At 46.5% G+C, this 18,127-nt stretch overlaps 1 protein-coding gene across 1 annotated transcript; it reads right to left on the bottom strand.

The window, feature by feature from the left end:
- LOC107400792 (RNA polymerase-associated protein LEO1-like) lies at nucleotides 1–17,012 on the bottom strand. Its single transcript, XM_042281279.2, has 10 exons — nucleotides 16,668–17,012; nucleotides 13,463–13,557; nucleotides 12,713–12,858; nucleotides 11,573–11,657; nucleotides 8,903–8,997; nucleotides 7,426–7,560; nucleotides 5,090–5,222; nucleotides 3,565–3,739; nucleotides 1,888–1,976; nucleotides 1–780 (listed from the first exon to the last, which is right to left on the bottom strand). The coding sequence occupies exons 2-10, from the start codon at nucleotides 13,541–13,543 to the stop codon at nucleotides 727–729; spliced, it is 993 nt and encodes a 330-aa protein (XP_042137213.1). The 5' UTR covers nucleotides 13,544–13,557; nucleotides 16,668–17,012; the 3' UTR covers nucleotides 1–726.
- Nucleotides 17,013–18,127: the final 1,115 nt, after the last annotated feature.

Raw genomic sequence — 18,127 nt, 5'->3', positions numbered from 1 at the left:
GACATTTAAATCACAAGTTTATTATCCACCCAGTTTATAACAAAGAAAAGTTTCTTTTGAAGACTATAGGCATTTAAAACATACTGTATACCAAAACAAATTAACTATTAAAGTTCATCAAATATCCTATATTCAGACTTTTTTTAATCTCTTCAGTTTTAGAATTCTAACATTCATCACATCTTCCTTCAGGAACCGGCTTATTGTGGTGTGGGGAGGGGCGTGAATGAGAACCAAGTATAACAGCACATGCGTATGAGGCAGTCGCTGTGACGCCCACTGCTTTGTATGCTCGTCTGATTTATTAATAAACCTTTTTAAGAGATCAAGCTTACTAATTCCCAAGCTAGTCTTTCCTGCCTATTACAGACTCAATATGTTTATCCTCCCCAAATTCCTATACTGAAGTCCTAACACGCAGTGGTGGTGGGACTTGGAGATGGGCCTTTGGAAGGCAATCAGGGGTATGTATGTTAGGTCCCCAGAGTGGGACTCTCATCCTGAACTAGTGGCCATCTGAGAGGAGACATGGTTTCTGCATGGCCCATCTCATTCATTGGTTCATGTGGGTCAAAACAATCATTCTTGCTTTAATATATCCAATGGGCTTGGGCTGTCCCTAAGCAGTAAAATGCATGTTCAGCAGACAGGAAGCCCTAGATTCAATCCCAGCACAAACAGGAAACTGAGGACTTAAATAGGATAGACACCAGTGCACAATTCATTTCACACTTCATTCTTCCTCTTCAACCCTTGGTCTCTTTCTGGAGGGTTCATCTCCTGAAGAAATATGAAAGATGGGTTGTAAAATTCATATAAGACATTTCTGGCAGCCTTGTCCAAAGCAGTTCTGAACTGAAAGGAGAAATCTGCGCCAGAGACTTGTGTTCACCCAGCACCGTCTCTGAGCGGCTAGGCTCTTGGGACTTGCGTTTCTCTGGGTGGCCGTCATGGAAAAGGGACACTTTTCATTCAATATGGCATTTCTATCCCATTACTGGAGATACATTATTTTGTTTCAGTTCCTCTATAAAATTCAGTATTTTAAAGTCTGATTTTAAAGGCCAGAGAGATGGCTCTTGTAGAGAACTCAGGTTCGGTTCCCAGCACCCACATGGCAGCTCACAACCATCTGTAACTCCAGTGGAGGGTGGAGGGGTTCCAACACCGTCCTCTGGCCTCCACAGGCACTGCGTGCGTGCGTGCGTGTGTTATACAGGCAAGTAAAACACTCATAAATTAAAAAATTTAAAGACTGAATTTTAAGAATGCTCAGGTATGTTTTACGTGGATTTGTTTAGAAAGGTCTACATATGTGCATGCACATTAAATATGAATTAACAAGTAGCCACTATTTAACATTAATGCAGCTGCCATGCTTATCTCTGCTTCTGGAACCTGGAGCAAGTGAGGTGACACTCAGAAGACACTGAATTAGTAATGTCCCAGGAGCGACAGCATAGGAGCCCTCCCAGAATTGTGACTCCCGATGTCTCTGGGGAAATGAAAACTCGGTGGGAAGAACTACAGACTGAAGTAGTCCCCCATCGCTGCTCCATCCACGGCAGGCACCTGTTTATCCGCACTGAGCATGTGCCATTCTCTCGAGGAGCCATAACGCCTCAGGCCCTCAGGCCCGGCACCCTGCCGTATACTCCACTCTGTGTGGCTGAAGTGCCTCGCCCTGGCCTGTGATTTTGCAAACTTCATCTGTCAGGAGTGTCCGTGACCTCCCAAGCCCCACCCCTGCCTGGCAGACAGCAGCCTCTGGCTCTCCTTGCACTTGTCTCACTGAGTGTCAGTGAGCCGTGCTCCTGATCTGTGCGCGGGCTCTGGATCCGAGGTCCCCCTAGAACCGAATCAATGGAGCTCTCTCGCGTCACTCACGAGTTTCTTTGCTTTAAGTAATCTTCCGGCCTTATCTTCTTCAGCTCCTTCATCACCATCGCCGTCTGAGGAGGACAGGGCTTGTTCCTCTGAAAGCAAAGGGATTTTTAGGGAGGGGGTTGACCTCTGGAGGGACCCACCTTTGCCTGCCTGTAGCCATCTTGAGTTGTAACGACGGGGATTGCCTGCCTTCGCTGCCACGTTCCAGCACACTATAGGTGCATACAGCCGTTCAAATGGCTGTGGAGCCTTCCGTACAGACCCGGCACCATCAGTGCCAGGCACGTGATGACACCTTCCGTATTCATTCCTAGTTAGGTGCTTCCTGCTCTGAGTGAAAGGCCGCGCTGTCTGGACTGCTATATAAGTTCCCGCCCTCTTACCCTTGCTGCCATCTGTGACCATAACTGCTGCTGTGTCTGTTGTTTTAAAAATGGTAAGCGGCGCTGGTTACCCGGCAAAAAGGTCATGAGACACGACAAAACCCAGTATCAGAGCTTTATTGGGGGGGGGGGGCAAAAGAACTAGGCTTGGGGAAGAAGCACATGCAAAGAGCAGAAAGGGGGAGGGGAGGGAGGGCAGGGGGGAGGGGAGGGGGGTCTATATCCGACTTTTTAAGGATTCCCATGCACATGTGCAGGTAGGCTTAGGAGCTACGCCACGCATGCGCTGACTGCGTGACCATGCTGCGCGCTCACGCGCGCCCGCGGTCATGCAGCTGGGGTGGCGGCAGAAACCTGACAGTGTCCCCAATAAACTGCCTCCTGCAGTCCTCACTGGCTGGCTGGCCTCATTGCTCTCAGCAGGTTCTGCTAGGCTCTTCAAGCTGGATTTTCCCACAACAGCCTTCAAAGAAGACGACTTACTCCTGAGTTTTACTTTTGCTGAATACTGTCACTCATACTATGCAAGAAATAAATAAGATATTGGCTTTTTTTTTTTAAAGTTTCAATAAATGTAACTTTCACATGAGCTGAATGACAGACAGCTTGAGATATTCTCAGGTTGAGCACTATTTGGTACCCCAAAGCCGTATAAGCACATTGTTGTGGGGTTTTCATTTGTTTTTGTTTTGTTTTTGAGGCAGATCTCTGTTGGCTAGCCTGGAACTTGTCAAGTAGCAGCCCAAGCTGGCCTCCAACTCAAACTCTCCTGCCTCAGCCTCCAGAGTACTAATTCAAGCTTCTGCCACCTTGTCCAGTTGTTCATAATATCTTTAAAGATAATGAGGTTTAAATACTTAGGTTTTTTTATGTGCATTGGTATTCTGCCCGCATGTATATCTGTGTGAGGGCATCAGATCTTGGAGTTACAGACAGTTGTGAGCTGCTAGGTGGGTGGTGGGAATTGAACCCAGGTTCCCTAGAAAAGCAGTCAGTGCTCTTAACTGCTAAGCCACCTCTCCAGCCCCCAAATACTGAGTTCTTAATTGTGCTAATATATACATTTCCCTCCACAGGTACACATACCAAGTGTAAAACAGGTGTTGTGGTTTCTGGAGATGTCTTGTTTTCAATTAACCTTTTCTATGGGTGAGTAGCCCTAACCAAAGCAAAACGGGAAGGGGGGGGGGTGTTCCACAATCTTATGTAAATAATGTGAGCAAGAGGAAGATCCCACCAGAGCAAAACTAGGCCCTGCCTACTAAAATGAGATCTGACACTGATACTGACTTACCGTGGACTGCTCCCCGGTAATGGTTTTTAATGGTAACTAGTCCGGAGGCCTTGTCTTCCCCCTCTTCTCCTTCCTTCTCTTCCTTGTCATCACCGTCAGGCTGCTGGATGGTGGAACTTGGAGCTGGCTGCTTCTTCCTCTTCCGTGGAGTAGACACCCTCGAGCGTTCTTTTTTCTGTAAAAAAAAAAAAAAAAAAGCAAACTTTCAACTTAAAGAAATGAAGTACTTCCAGCAGGATGGGTAGCATGAACCTGTAGTGGAGACTGAGGCAGGAAGACATCTTAAACCTGGAGTCCAAGACAAGCCTATGTGTTGGAGCCCATCTAGGTTCCCTGGTAGCTTTGCCCATAAAGAGGATGACTGGACCACAGGCCTGAGTGCAGGTATTTGTTAGGGTCTACACTTGACTGTATCTCCCAAGGGGGAGGTCTTTGCTCCTCCCTTGGGCATTGTCATAAAAAGCCCTTTGGAATAAAGTTCAAGGCTGGTGGGTTCAGACCCAGGACCTCCCAAGGCTGTCCTGTGTTTTCTCTTTCCTCTCGTCATCTAGGTCTCTCTTTCTACCTAATTTTTCTCACTTCTCCTTACTCAAGAGTACCCTGGGTCACTAAGGTGGCAGCTGGTACACCACACCTATGTAATATGGTGGAAGTTTCTCCAGCAGAACAGGGGAGGAGGGAGAGGGAAAATGGAGCTCCTTCGTGCCCGTTCAAACCCGTTTTTAAAGCGGTTTGATGCCCTGTGTCTCCAGTGCGCAGCCCTGCCCTGCGTTGCTGGAGGCCCACACGGCAGATGGTCTGGTGGGGTAAAGGGCACACGAGTGAGAATGCAGGAGAGGCCCCTGGACCGTCCTGGTCAAAGCTAGCACAGGCACGCCCCTGCGAGCTGTGTGCATCCTCTGCTGATGCCACTCACAGCTCAGAAGTGGCCAGCCTGAGAAACCCTCTCTGAAATGACCCTCTGCAGCCGTCAAAGCTGGCTGTGCTCATGCCTGAGCTGCAGATCCTGACCTGCTGAGGCTCCACCAAGCTTCTAAGCTTCCGGGACATTCCTACTGCAGCCTTCAATGCAAATAATATAAATAATATAACATGATTATACACACACACATATATTTTTTGGGGGGGCGCGTTGAGACAGGGTTTTTCCGTGTAGGTTTGGTGCCTGTCCTGGATCTCGCTCTATAGACCAGGCTGGCCTCGAACTCACAATACAAATCCTATTAACCCAGCTTCTGCCAACAGGCTGAGGAAACTGCCAATTTCTTAGAACTGCCCACCCAGCATGCCACACTTTGGAATGAGAAAAGCTGAGCCAGTGTCAATTCGGAAAGGTTCTTAAGGCCTTCCTATTTTCTTTTTTTCTCCCTGTGGTACCCAGAAATCAAAGCCAAGGCATTACACATGCAAGACAAAGCATTCTGCTTCTCAGCTGTACCCAAAGAACTTTTTAATTTTTTTTAACTTCAGAAAAAAACAGCTCTTCATGTACAAAAGGTCCCAACATAAAGCTTACCAGACATACCTGAATCAAATCTGTGCGTGGCCACTCAGGGTCACGACCAGCCATCGGTAAGATTCTAATCTGTGTCTTTGAACTTCTGCTCCCAGATGACAGGGTCATCTTTTTATATGTGGCACTGTCTGTACAGTGAGGTCTGCCAGGAAATGAACAGGAAATATCTGTCTCACTTTGATCGAGAACAACCAAACCGCCCATGGGTATTGACCTCACACGTGGGCAGAGTGAGGAGGCAGGACCACAGTTCCCCTGTGTTCACCACTCAGGGAAAGGGAAGTGGACTGACCCAGAGTGCAAGGGGAGAGGCAGGTGGCCAGATCAAGTGCTTTTTACAAAGAATACGCCCAACTACAATCACAGACAAGGGTCATGAAATCTCAGATTCAGGAGGGTGGAGCATGCCCTAGCAGGAACATTTTGAGAACTAAAAGATGTTCCTGCCACCCAAGAAAAGTAGGAGAATGATTTTAAAAAGCAGGTGGCATGCTGGGCGGTGGTGGCGCATGCCTTTAATCCCAGCACTCAGGAGGCAGAGGCAAGCGAATTTCTGTGAGTTCAAGGCCAGCCTGGTCTCCAAAGCGAGTTCCAGGAAAGGCGCAAAGCTACACAGAGAAACCCTGTTTCGAAAAACCAAAAATAATAATAATAGTAATAATAAAAAAATAAAAAGTAGGTGGCCAAGTGTGCGATCCTGTCTCAAACAGAAAGTGAGCCACAATGGCATGAGGGTCCTCAAAAGCTCAGGACGAGACAAGAGTCTCAGCATGGAAGCCACCTATAATCACATCACTCAGGCAAAGGCCAGGAGGACTGCAAGCTTGAGGTGAAGATGAATAGTGAGTGAGTTCAAAGCCAGCCTGGGTTACACAGCTGTACTGTCCCAAACAGTAAGTGCCTTCCTGAGTATAGCAAGACAGCTTGTAACTGGGTCCCAAAGACGGAAAGAAAGGACCTAAGGAAAGAAATTGTGCCAAGCAGTCATATGCTACCCCAGGGCAGTGCTCGGAGCAAGGTTAGGAAGCAAAAACTAAGAACTGCACACGTTTCAGGACGCTTCTAGAAACGTTCATCAGTGGGAAGGTGAGCACTAACTGTGCAAGGTTTGTGTGCTATTTAACACAACACCCTGTGACATACATCTTATAGCCAAGGAAACTGCAAATTGGTGAGACCCTCAAGCCTATATATATATACCCTTGCAGTTGTTGCAGTCATTAAAAAAAAAAACCAACACGGTTACCAATAATATACACCCCCGTAGTCCCTTATTTTAAGTTTATAATTGTTTTAATTTACAAAGTTGAGCAACCATGACCTATGGTGATATTTTTATTTGTGCTGAAATGTGGTGATATTTTATTGGTATGTTAATAAATAAAGTTTGCCTGGAGATCAGAGGACATAGATAACCAGCCATAAACAAAAATCAGGCTGTGGTAGCACATGCCCTTAATCTGATCACATGGTAGGCAGAGTCTCTGTGTGTTCAAGGACAGAGCCAAGTGTGGTGACACTTGCCTTTAATCCCAGTACCAACCATAGAGACCTGGAGGTCTGTATAGATAGGCAGTGATGAGGAAGTGAGGTAGCTGGGCTAAAAGCCTATGAGAAGGCAGACCATCAAGGCAATAAAGGTGCAGGTTAGACAGGAAGATGTTCGATGTTCTCTTGGGAAGCTACAGCGGGGTGGTGAGCTAAGGTTAGCTGGTGGCTATTCCTATTTCTCTGATCTCTACAGCTTTCACCCCTGTATTTGGCTCTGTGTTTCTTATTTAATAAGGCTGTTTAGAAATTCATCTACAATGACCACAGTCTGATTTTAAAATACTTCAGCATCTAAAAAGGAACCATGTGTCACTGCCATGGTAAAGGCTGTACCTCTCAAGGAAAGCTGGATCCTAGTCACAGGTATGTCCTTAGGAGGACGGGCCATAGCACTAAAGCTGGCCCCGGGTCTCGAGCAGGCACAGGCTACAACTGCTTTGGTCACACCTGCCGTGAGCACACACCAGCACCACATTCTGACGACAGTTTAGCTTTCTTGGGTTAGTTTCACTAGCTGGTTAAGGACAGATCAAGCAGCAAGCTACCATGGCGAGTTTTTTTGCAAGTGCCCTGGCCATTGAGAAGCCATGGACCCATCTCTTGTAAGTGTTTATAGCATGAGCTGGTTCCCCGAGAAACTGATAGTTAACTTTAAAAACTCATCTTGGAAGCAGACACGGTGGCCCGTGAGCTGCACTCTGGAGTGACGTCAGTCAGAAGGGTCAGGCTCTCTGTGTCACGGCTCAGCTTTGCTCTTCCATGGCAGGTAGCAAGGCGCGTATAGAGAAAGTTACCTAAAGCTAAGTCTGGACTTGAAGACGGCTTGTCCCCGGAGACCAGTGTCCTCCCGTATGAACAGCTGGTTGAGGTTGTCTTGCAGTGGAGCTTTGTAGATATCAAACACTTCACTGCCTAAATGCAGGGACATGCTGGAGAGGGGAGATAATTGGGGTATTAGGATGCTTAGTGATTAGCACAGGATCCTGACCTCATATAGAATTAAAAAAAAAAAAAAGATGCTCTCAATAGCTTCCTTCCACACTGGGTGTGGACGTGTCTGCCTGTAACCCTGCAGGGGAGGTGGAGCATGAGGATCTGGGCCAGGATGGGCTGTGAAACCCTGGCTTTGGTTTGTTTGTTTGAGGCAAGGTCTCACTGTGTAGCCTTGGTTGGCCTGGAACTGGCTATGTAAGCCAGGCTGGCTACAAATTTACAGAGATCCGCCTGCCTCTGCCTCCCCAGTGCTGGATCAAAGGTGTGCGCCACCACACCAGGTGAGACCCTGTCTTTTTGTTGTTTAGTTTTTCAGGGTTTCACTGTGTAGCCCTGGAGGTCTTGGAATTCACTTTATAGACCAGGCTGGCCTCGAACTCACAGAGATCCACCTGCCTCTGCCTCCCAAGTGCTGGAATTAAAGACATACGCCACCACCACCCAGCTGAGACCCTGTCTTAAAACTGAAATCAGGACTCTTTGTGGTGGTTTGAATGAGCATGTCTCCCTCCCTCAATGTTCTGACGTTTGAATACTTAGTTTCCTGTTGTGGCTGCCTGGGTAGGTGTGGCCTTGCTAGAGGAAGTATGTCACTGGGGGTGGGTTCTGAGGTTTCAAAGCCCCAGACCCAGTTAGCCAGCTGTCTGCTTCCTGCCTGGCTTGAGAGATGTGAGCTCTTAGCTGTTCGTACGACCATGCCTGCTTCCTGTTGCCAGTTTCCATGATGGACTCTTATGCCTTTGGGACTGTAAGTCCAAATGAACTCCTTCTTCTGTAAGTTGCCTTGGTCATGGTGTTTTATCAGAACAATAGAAAAGTAACTAATAATACGCACTTTAGAGCAAAAAGTGGTAAAACAGACTTTTCAGCTTGAAATAGAATTGTCTTACAATGTCTCTCAATCTGTATCTTTTAATTAGCAAACTGAATTGAGTTCTCAAATAGTTTCAATTTAGGGGCTATAAGCTCAGTTGGTAGACCACTTGCCAGGTGCCCATGAAGCACTGGGTTTGATCCCCAGCACTGCCAAAGAAGGTTATTTCAAATCACCCTGATGTTTCAAAGGGTAGGCTTTCAGCCAACAAGACAGATAAAAGGGATCTGATCGCACCGAGCCACATCCAAGCTCTCCCACTGGCCCAGCTGGAAGGCCTTAACTCTGCTTAGCTCTCTCAGGTTTCCGGGGTAATGACAGCAGCCCAGGTTTTCTCAGTAAAGTCCTCCACAGGAAATTCTGACTGATCCAGCCCCCCACACCCCAGGCGTTCCAACACTCACCTTCCATCAGACCACTTGACTATTCGAGCATTGCTCTCTTTAACTCTATATCCTTCTTCATCCCGGCCTACCCTCCAGCGGATAGTATTTTCCACCTGGTTCGAAAGAAAAGGTATCAGACAATCAATTTAACTAGCCATTTGTTTCTTGGTTCCTCAAATGATTCATAACCGTATGCCAAGAATGGGTGGGTGGAAAGAAAACGGCTGACTCAGCAGCCCCGCCACCGATTTGCAGCAGGTGTCTGGGCTTGTTGGTTAGGCTAACGAGGCCCAGGTCAGAGCGGTGGCAAGAGAGGTTAAACGGGATGCAGCCTGTAGCCACAGCTAAGACCTAGCTCCTCAGGAAAGAAGAGGTTAGTCCATACACGGTAAGTGGCTGAAACTGACACCTCAGCTGAGGGTGTAACATAGTGGCAGAGCACTTGCCTGGCACCTATGAGGCCCCCCCAGTTCTATTCCCAGCACTGTTACACACACACACACACACACACACACACACACACACACACACACACACACTGTTGAAGGACTATGAGTGCAATGAAAACAAAATAAAACAAAACAAAACCTTTTAAAATGTTTCTTAGGGAATATGGTCTACAGAATCAACTAAGCAGGCTTCCCAGGGACTCAGACTGAAGTGACAGATACAGTCCCTATACGGGTCTGAGCTAGGTGTTCTGTATATGTTATGGTTCTGTAGCTTCGTGTTCCTGTGGGACTCCCAACAGTGGGAGTTGGTGTCTCTGACTCTTCTGCCTGCTCTTGGGACCCTTTTCCTCCTACTGGGATGCCTCATCCAGCCTTGATATGAAGCCTGGTCTTATTTTAACTTATTATGCCATGTTTGGTTGATATCCCTGGGAGGCCTGCTCTCTCTCTTGTTTTGGAAGGAAAATGGAGGAGGAGTGGATCTGGGGGAAAGGGGAAGGGGCCTGAGAGGATTGAAGGGAAGATAAAATAAAAGAAATCCCTCCTTTTCCAAAAAAAAACAGGTGTCTCTTAGGGCCAGTGACATGGCTCACGACTGACTACCTGAGTTGAATCCCCAGGACCCACAGAGTGTGAGGAGAAGACTTCTGCACATTGTTTTTTGACCCATGTGCACATGCATGTGCATGCTCTTGCACACACAAATAAATATAAATTTCTTAAAGAACAAGTGTCTAATGAGCCAAGTGGTGGTGATGCATGCCTTTAATGCCAGCACTTGGGAGGTAGAGCCAGGCGGATCTCTGTGAGTTCAAGGCCAGCCTGGGCTACAGAGCAAGATCCAGGACAGGCACCAAAACTACACCGAGAAACCCTGTTTCAAAAAACCAAAACAAAACAAAAAAAAGAGGTGTCTAATGAGATAAGATCTAGACATGTCATTTTAAGTTGTTTTAAATACTAAATAACTAGGAGCTAGAGACATGGCTTAGCAGTTAAGAGTATTTGCTGTTTTTTCAGAGGACCCATGTTCAGTTCCCAGCACCATGCTGGGCAGCTCACAACCACCTATAACTCCAGCTCTAGGGAAACTGACACCCTCTTCTGAAGGTATCCACACACACGGTGTACCTACACAGATAAACACACACACACATGCACACACACACACACACACACACACACACACACAAACAAACAATTAGCAGAAAATTAAAATCTGAGACCTATACTTAGTTCTGTTTGAGTCCAAATTAACTCATGAAATAGAAAACCCCAAGTCACAAAAGACTACTAAAAATGGACCATCCCACCCTTTGGAAAGGCACTATCCCTACATGAACAATGGTAGTACTTGTCATCCCAGGTATTCTCGAGAGAAGTCCCCTGATGGCAAGGTCTGCTTCTGTGCACAAAGTAAGTCTCCATGACCAGACACTTCTGTGGTGGGAGGCTGCTGGGAGGAAGTGTGGAGACAGGCCTGTACACCTTACAGCATTGTTGATCTGAGGGAAGCTAGTGATTTTCAACAGTTTCTCCCTTTAGTTCAGTTAAAACTTGAAATTGAGACTGGGCTAGTGGCACACGCCTTTAATCCCAGCACTCTGGAGGCAGAGACAGGCAGATCTCTGAGTTCGAGGCCAGACTGGTCTACACAGAGTGAGTTCCAGGACAACCAGGGCTGCACAAGAAACCCTGTCTCAAAGAAACGAAAAATAAAAACTGAAAACATTTGAAAGGTGTCAATTCTAGAGGAGAGAGAAAAGGTATGTGCTTACTCCCCTAAATATCCAGAAAGGCCATTTACTTCCATGTTCTAGAGTTATTTGTTGAGTAAGCAGGAAACGTTAAGAACATTCTCAAGCTCGGGTCTCCTGTTATCATCCCTGTGTTTACTGTCTAAGGAAAAAACTCCAGGGGCTGGAGAGGCGACTCGTGGTTAAGAACACCTGTTGCTCTTTCAGGGGATCCAGGTTCCCAGCATTCACAGAGTGGCTCACAACCATCCATACCTTCCAGTTCCAGAGGATTCGGTGCCCTCTTCCAACCTCTGCAGGTACCAGGCACACACATGGTGTACCTACACATACATGCAGCCAAAACACTCACACACATGAATTAAGTAAATCTAAAAGAAAAAAAAATGTGAGGAAGAACTTAACCTGTGGCCACAGCTACTCAGAAGGCTGAGGCGAGGGGCACTAGAAGAAAAAAGGGTTAGGAAACAGGACAATACCTTCAATTTCAGCCTGGTTTTGTCTGCCTCATAAAGCACTTTCTCATCCTCAAGTTCATCTTCATACAGCTGAGGATCGAAAGGTCTAAAAATTGATGCCATATTAGTCATAATTAGTGACTGATTGACACTACAAACCAACCATCTCTACCACATGCATCACAGCCAACAAGGAACTTCATGAGAACCTTCAGCAAGTATGCCAATGGCTACTTTCTTGAAACTTCTTTTTAAAACAAACTTCCTGAACAAAATCCAAACAGGGCTCAAAATTTAAAACCCTCTTTGAGGAAACACATCTTAGAAAGCACAGATAATAATACCTGACCCACCCATATTCAAAAAAACCAAGACCTCAGTGCTGTGTGAAGGGCTGTAAACCCAATGAACGGCTTCAAATGTGTCCCTTGAGCCAGGCATCGTGGTATACTCCTTTAATCCCAGCACTCGGGAAGCAGAGGCAGGGGGATCTCAAGGCCAGCTTAGTCTGTGTATGGAGTTCCAGGACAGCCAGGAAAAAAAGTCCCTTAGCTTAATTAGCCAATATCTTGGCATGGCATTTATATATATATATTTGGTTTTTCGAGACAGGGTTTCTCTGTGTAGCTTTGTGCCTTTCCTGGAACTCACTTGGCAGTCCAGGCTGGCCTCAAACTCACAGAGGTCTGCCTGGCTCTGCTTCCCGAGTGCTGGGATTAAAGGCGTGCGCCACCACCGCCCGGCTGGCATTTTTATATTTTTAAAGAATAAATAAATAAAAATTAACAAATTGAAACCTCTGTTTATCTTAGGGACTAAAATTTCCCCCATGGAGTTAAGAACAGCCAATACTATTTTTTGGCAAAGTCGCTGTCTGGTCCAGATTCAGTGTCGTTTACCGTGACCTCTCTCTCTCTCATATTCCGTATTTTCAGCTTTACATCAGTGACACGTCACATGCCATCTGTTCATATGCAGCGGAGTATCAATGGCTAGGAAGACAGCCAGCATCCTAATTCTCTACAGTAACTTAGCCTTCTCTTGTTTTCAGTCACATGAGAAGAAACCATTCATCTTATGATTGGCCAACTCTTAACAGTTAATTAACGTTTTAAAGTTTGTTTTTTTCAATCCCTTGAACGTTTTTTTCAGTTCTCTTACTTGGGTTCTATCCTGAGGAATCTAGGTAGTTTAACAAAATACAATTCATTCCCTAAGTCAGAGTTGATGCTGGGAATTTCTATTTTTATTCTGGTTTCAGAAACACGCCGTTCCACATGCTGGTTCTGAGGCACTCTGCGGCCGCCCTAAGGGTGGGATCAGAATGGGAGAACATGAAGAGACAGGAGAAACATTCCGGCTGTGCTCTGCGTCGGGCAGACACAGGTTTGAAAGGAAGTTAAGTCAGACACCACTTCAGGGGTAGTCAGCCATTCCTTCATCCAAGTCTCTCCCCCAAACCTCACCCCAACCCCACCCACAAAGGAAAAAAATGCCATGGGGAATAAGATACATTATCCTGCATTACTAGAAAGATGAATTTCGTTGGCATAGTAATTTTCTATTTTGCATGGCATTCAAGGAGTATAAGGAATTCAATCCTTCACTGCTAAGGAACTACTAAAATCAGAAAAGATGATCAACATTGCCCATACAGCACAGCACAGGTGTGGATAAGAAAGACCTTTTAAATCAAAGGCTCTCGTGTCAAGAGTCTCTCATTCTAATGATTCCTCCTGTGCCTTCTAATTATTTCCCCAGAGGCCCAGTTCAGCTAAGAATGTCACCACACGGTTAGTCCTCTGTGATCGCCCCCCTCAACATGAGAGACAAAGCTCGAATAAGCCTCTTCTGAACTTTCCCTCCCAGCTTTCAACCCCGTCATCCGTGGTGTCTGGTGACTGTACTCACATCAGGCTGTCTTGGGACAGGTGTTCGCTGGTCCACATCGCTGTCTGAAGAAATGTCATCTATATCTCCAAACAGATCCATGTTCCCACTATACTCTTCAGTGTTGAGGGAATAGATATTATTATTGGGTCTGACTCAAATTATTTTTAAATTTGTTTTTAATTAGGTGCATGGGGGGAATGGATATATATGTATGAGTGCAGGTGCCCATGGAGGCCGAGAGTCAGAGCCCCTGGAGCTAGAGTTACAGAAGGTTGTGAGCTGCCCAACATGGGTGCTGGGAACTGAACCTGAGTCCTCTGCCAGAGCAGTGCTCCCCACAGCCCCCTAACTAAAGTCCTCTATGTAGTTCCTCAACACATTCCCAGTCTTCACAAACCGAATCTCCAGCTGGCTCTCCAAGCCTGGCCTTGAGCAGCGTCACAAGAATGTCTTCAGAGAAGGAAGGCACGGAAGTCACCAGGGGAGCCACTTTGAGGACGGTTCCCAGAGAGCTGGGCATGGTGGTGATCACCTGTAATCCCAGCATTTAGGCCTAGCCTGGACTACATGAGACCCTGTCTCAAAAACAAAAAAAGATGGTTCCAGTAATTCCACTGATTACGACTCTTGCGCGTGGCCTCTCCATCACGTCACAGCTGAGCTGTGGGGTCAGTGAGCTACCGCCTCACTTCCGAAGTTGGACTATGGATAATGCCGCGTTTTTTTCTGCCTCACGGTGTCATTCACTGTGAGGGAAGCAGCTACTTCAATGTGAAGATACCCACTGCCTATGGGGACGCCTACCCCTGTGGTGAGAAACAGGAGGTGCATGAGCTAGCTCTGAAACTGATCCTTCAGCTGCAGACGGGCCATCAGAGAGTGCAGTCCTGTGAGAGTACCTGAACCAGAACCTTGGAGCTAAGGCGTTTCTAGGTCCCGCCCCCCCCCCCCCCCAAGCAAGAATCCGAGTGAGAAACTGCTTTGTTGTTCTAAGCTGTTGTGCACTGGGAAAATTTATCACACAGCCAAGATACCCAACAGTCACCCAAGAAGCACTTCCTCCCCTCGTCTATATTTTTCTCCCATTCTCTTTATTCTCCAGGACCCTAAAGAGCCTCCTACAGTCTCAGGCTACTGAAAGTGGAAGCTTGGGTCCGCCACACCCACAGGATGCACTAAAATGACCAGCTTTAAGCCGGGCGTTGGTGGCGCACGCCTTTAATCCCAGCACTCGGGAGGCAGAGCCAGGTGGATCTCTGTGAGTTCGAGGCCAGCCTGGGCTACCAAGTGAGCTCCAGGAAAGGCGCAAAGCTACACGGAGAAACCCTGTCTCGAAAAACCAAAAAAAAAAAAAAAAATGACCAGCTTTAAAGGGTGATCAACTTGTCCAGTAAAGACATAACGGAGATGCAGGGGCCAACAGGCCGCCTGACTTCAAACCCTGTCCAGATAATGATGCTTTCCAAGTCGCAGCCTTTCCAGCGGGCCCTCTGCATGCCTTCATCCACTCTGGAAAGCAGTGCTATCGCCCGTGACTGACAGAGGCTGTTTCACACTGACTACTTACCTGTGCGCAGGAAGACCAGCATCCTGAAACAGTAAAGTCTAACAGGACAGCTTGCCAATAAAGTAAAACCAGATCCTAGCCCTGAAACGTATCCTAGATTTTAAATACACCACCAAGTTTTTAGCACATTTATCTATGTGTGGCGGTCAGGGGATAATGGGAAGGAGTCAGTTCTCACAGGTTATCAGGTGTGGCAGCAAGCATCCTTATCCAGAGTCATCTCCGTGGCCCTACTAAAAGACCGAGAAGACCCAAATAACAAATACCTTGAGTAAAAGAAGACTACACCACAAAATGCAGTTATTCAAAATAACAGGGAGGGTCAGGCAGTGGTGGCGCACGCCTTTAATCCCAGTACTCAGGAGGCAGAGCCAGGCAGATCTCTGTGAGTTCGAGGCCAGCCTGGGCTACAGAGTGAGTTCCAGGAAAGGCGCAAAGCTATGCAGAGAAACCCTGTCTCGAAAAACCAAAAAAAAAAAAAAAAAAAAAAAAAAAAAAAAAAAAAAAAGAAAGAAAGGCATGGTGGTGGCACGCCAGTAATCCTAGCAATCAGGTGCTTAATACAAACAAGAACAACAAAAAACCACACACGTAAGTTCAAGGATAGCCTGGGCCATACAGTAAAACACTGCCTAAATAAAAAAAAATTTTTTTTAAAGATTTATTTATTTATTATGTATACAGTGTTCTGTCACACATATCCCTGCAAGCCAGAAGAGGGCACCAGATCTCATTACAGATGGTTGTGAGCCACCATGTGGTTGCTGGGAATTGAACTCAGGACCTCTGGAAGAGCAGGCAGTGCTCTTAACCTCTGAGCCATCTCTCCAGCCCCTTAAATAAAAATTTAAAAAAAAAATCTAATACACTTAAAGTTAAAATTAGGCAGCCAGGCAGTGGTGACGCACACCTTTAATCTCAGCACTCCTGAACTCTGGAGGCAGAGGCAGGTGGATCTCTATATTTGAGGCCCACCTGATCTACAGAGTGAATTCCAGGACAGCTGAGGCTACCCAGAGAAGCCCTGTCTCAAAGGAAAAAGTTAGGCTTAAAGTTTTTTTTGCTAGGTTATTAAAATATATATATATATAATTATATACAATATATAATACGACATATACAATTATATAATATATTGTATGTAATTTTATATATACAATTAGATAACTAAAGCCGGATAGTGGTGGCACATGCCTTTAATCCCAGCTCTCAGGAGGCAGAGGCAGGTGGATTTCTGTGAGTTTGAGGCCAGCCTGGTCTACAAAGTGAGTTCCAGAACAGCCACAGTAGTTACACAGAGAAACCCTGTCTGGAGAAACTTTAAAAATAAAAAATAAATAAAAATAAATATAATAATAATAATAATAATACAGAGAACAACTCTCAACTCCAGACCGGAGAAAACACAGGGAAGAGGTAGAATTATTAGATTTTAAGTATTTAGCCAGGTATGGTGGCGCACACCTGTAACCCCAGCACTTAGGAGACAGAGGCGGCAGGATTACTCTGAGTTAGAAGCCATCCTGGGCTACAGAATAAGACTTTGTATCAAAATACAAAACAAAATACCCTCCCCCAAAACGAACAAAGCAACTTAAAATACCTCAGGGCAGGGCCCCGAGTGTAAGAACAGACGTTTTAAAAGATCCCTCATACCCGAGGAGAGCAGCTGTCCACTGGCCTGGTGACTCCGGGGTACAATGAGGTTGGTTCTCCGGGTCACACTCCCGGAGACTCAGCGGCTGGGGAAAGGAACTGCCTCTGCTGAGGAGGACAAGGGCTGGTGGACCCCTCACAGACACGCCAAGCCAACAGGAAGCCCCCTGAAGCCCCAGGAGCAAACAGGAAGGAGCAGGTCTCTCCTCTGCTATCCAGCCTTCCAGTCTCCCTGTAGCGCCCCCAACAGGGAGGGCGTCAGGTAAAGCTGAACACAGCCTTCGGCTCCCTGTAGCGCCCCCAACAGGGAGGGCATCAGGTAAAGCTGAACACAGCCTTCCAGTCTCCCTACAGCGCCCCCAACAGGGAGGGCGTCAGGTAAAGCTGAACACAGCCTTCCAGTCTCCCTACAGCGCCCCCATCAGGGAGGGCATCAGGTAAAGCTGAACACAGCCTTCGGCTCCCTGTAGCGCCCCCAACCGGGTGGCTGGTAAAGCTGAACACAGCATCAGGGCTTGGAGTTAGGGGAGGTGGGTAACCGACAGCCTAGGAAGGACACACACAGGCACACACTGCCTTGGGAAGGAAGGAGGCAGATAAATCTTTTTTAAAAAGTCATTAAATAAAAAAAAAAAAAAAGCCTTATTTACTATGTATACAGTGCTCTGCCTGCATGTATACCTGCAGGCCAGAAGAGGGCAGCAGATCTCATAATGGATGGTTGTGAGCCACCATGTGGGGGCTGGGAATTGAACCTCAGCCTCTGCAAGAACAGCCAGTGCCCTTAACCTCTGAGCCATCTCTCAAGCCCCAAATAAGGGCTCTTAAGCCAAGTACCCAAGTTTTAACTATGTAAGCCACAAAATACACAAGAACTTAAGTTAGGAAAGGGGTGTGATGGTGATTCAGGATTTTTCTTTGAAGAACAAAAAAAAACGTTAACCATGCACTCTAATCATGGAGCTAAAGATCAAAATTAGGGGCTGGAGAGTACTGCTCCTGCAGAGAACCAAATTCAGTTCCCAGCACTCACAACACTCACAGGCATCTCACAACTGCCTGTAATTCCTGTTCCAGGGGCCCTGATGCCCTCTTTCGGCCTCCTCAGATAGCCTCCTCCCCCCCCCCCCAACACACCCTCACACATACACATAAGCAAAAATCGCAAAACAATTTTTTTACATTTCATTCATTTTAGCCGGGCAGTTGTAGTGCATGCCTTTAATTCTCAGGTCGCAGAGGCAGGCGGATCTCTGTGAGATCGAGGCCAGCCTGGTCTACAAAGCAAGTTCTAGAACAGCCAGAGCTGTTACACAGAGAAATCCTACCTCAAAAACAAAACAGAATAAAAATCACTCATTTTACATTAATTTTTAAAAAATATATGATTTACTGTAATTACTCAAGCAGGTTGAATTGTAACCCTATACACAAATTCATGTCTACACAGAACCTGAGAG

The sequence above is a fragment of the Peromyscus maniculatus genome, chromosome 7 (genome assembly GCF_049852395.1).
Source record: "Peromyscus maniculatus bairdii isolate BWxNUB_F1_BW_parent chromosome 7, HU_Pman_BW_mat_3.1, whole genome shotgun sequence".
Classification (NCBI taxonomy): Eukaryota; Metazoa; Chordata; class Mammalia; order Rodentia; family Cricetidae; genus Peromyscus; species Peromyscus maniculatus.
Note: the sequence above shows the minus strand (reverse complement) of the source record. Positions and strands in the feature narration are given on the sequence as shown.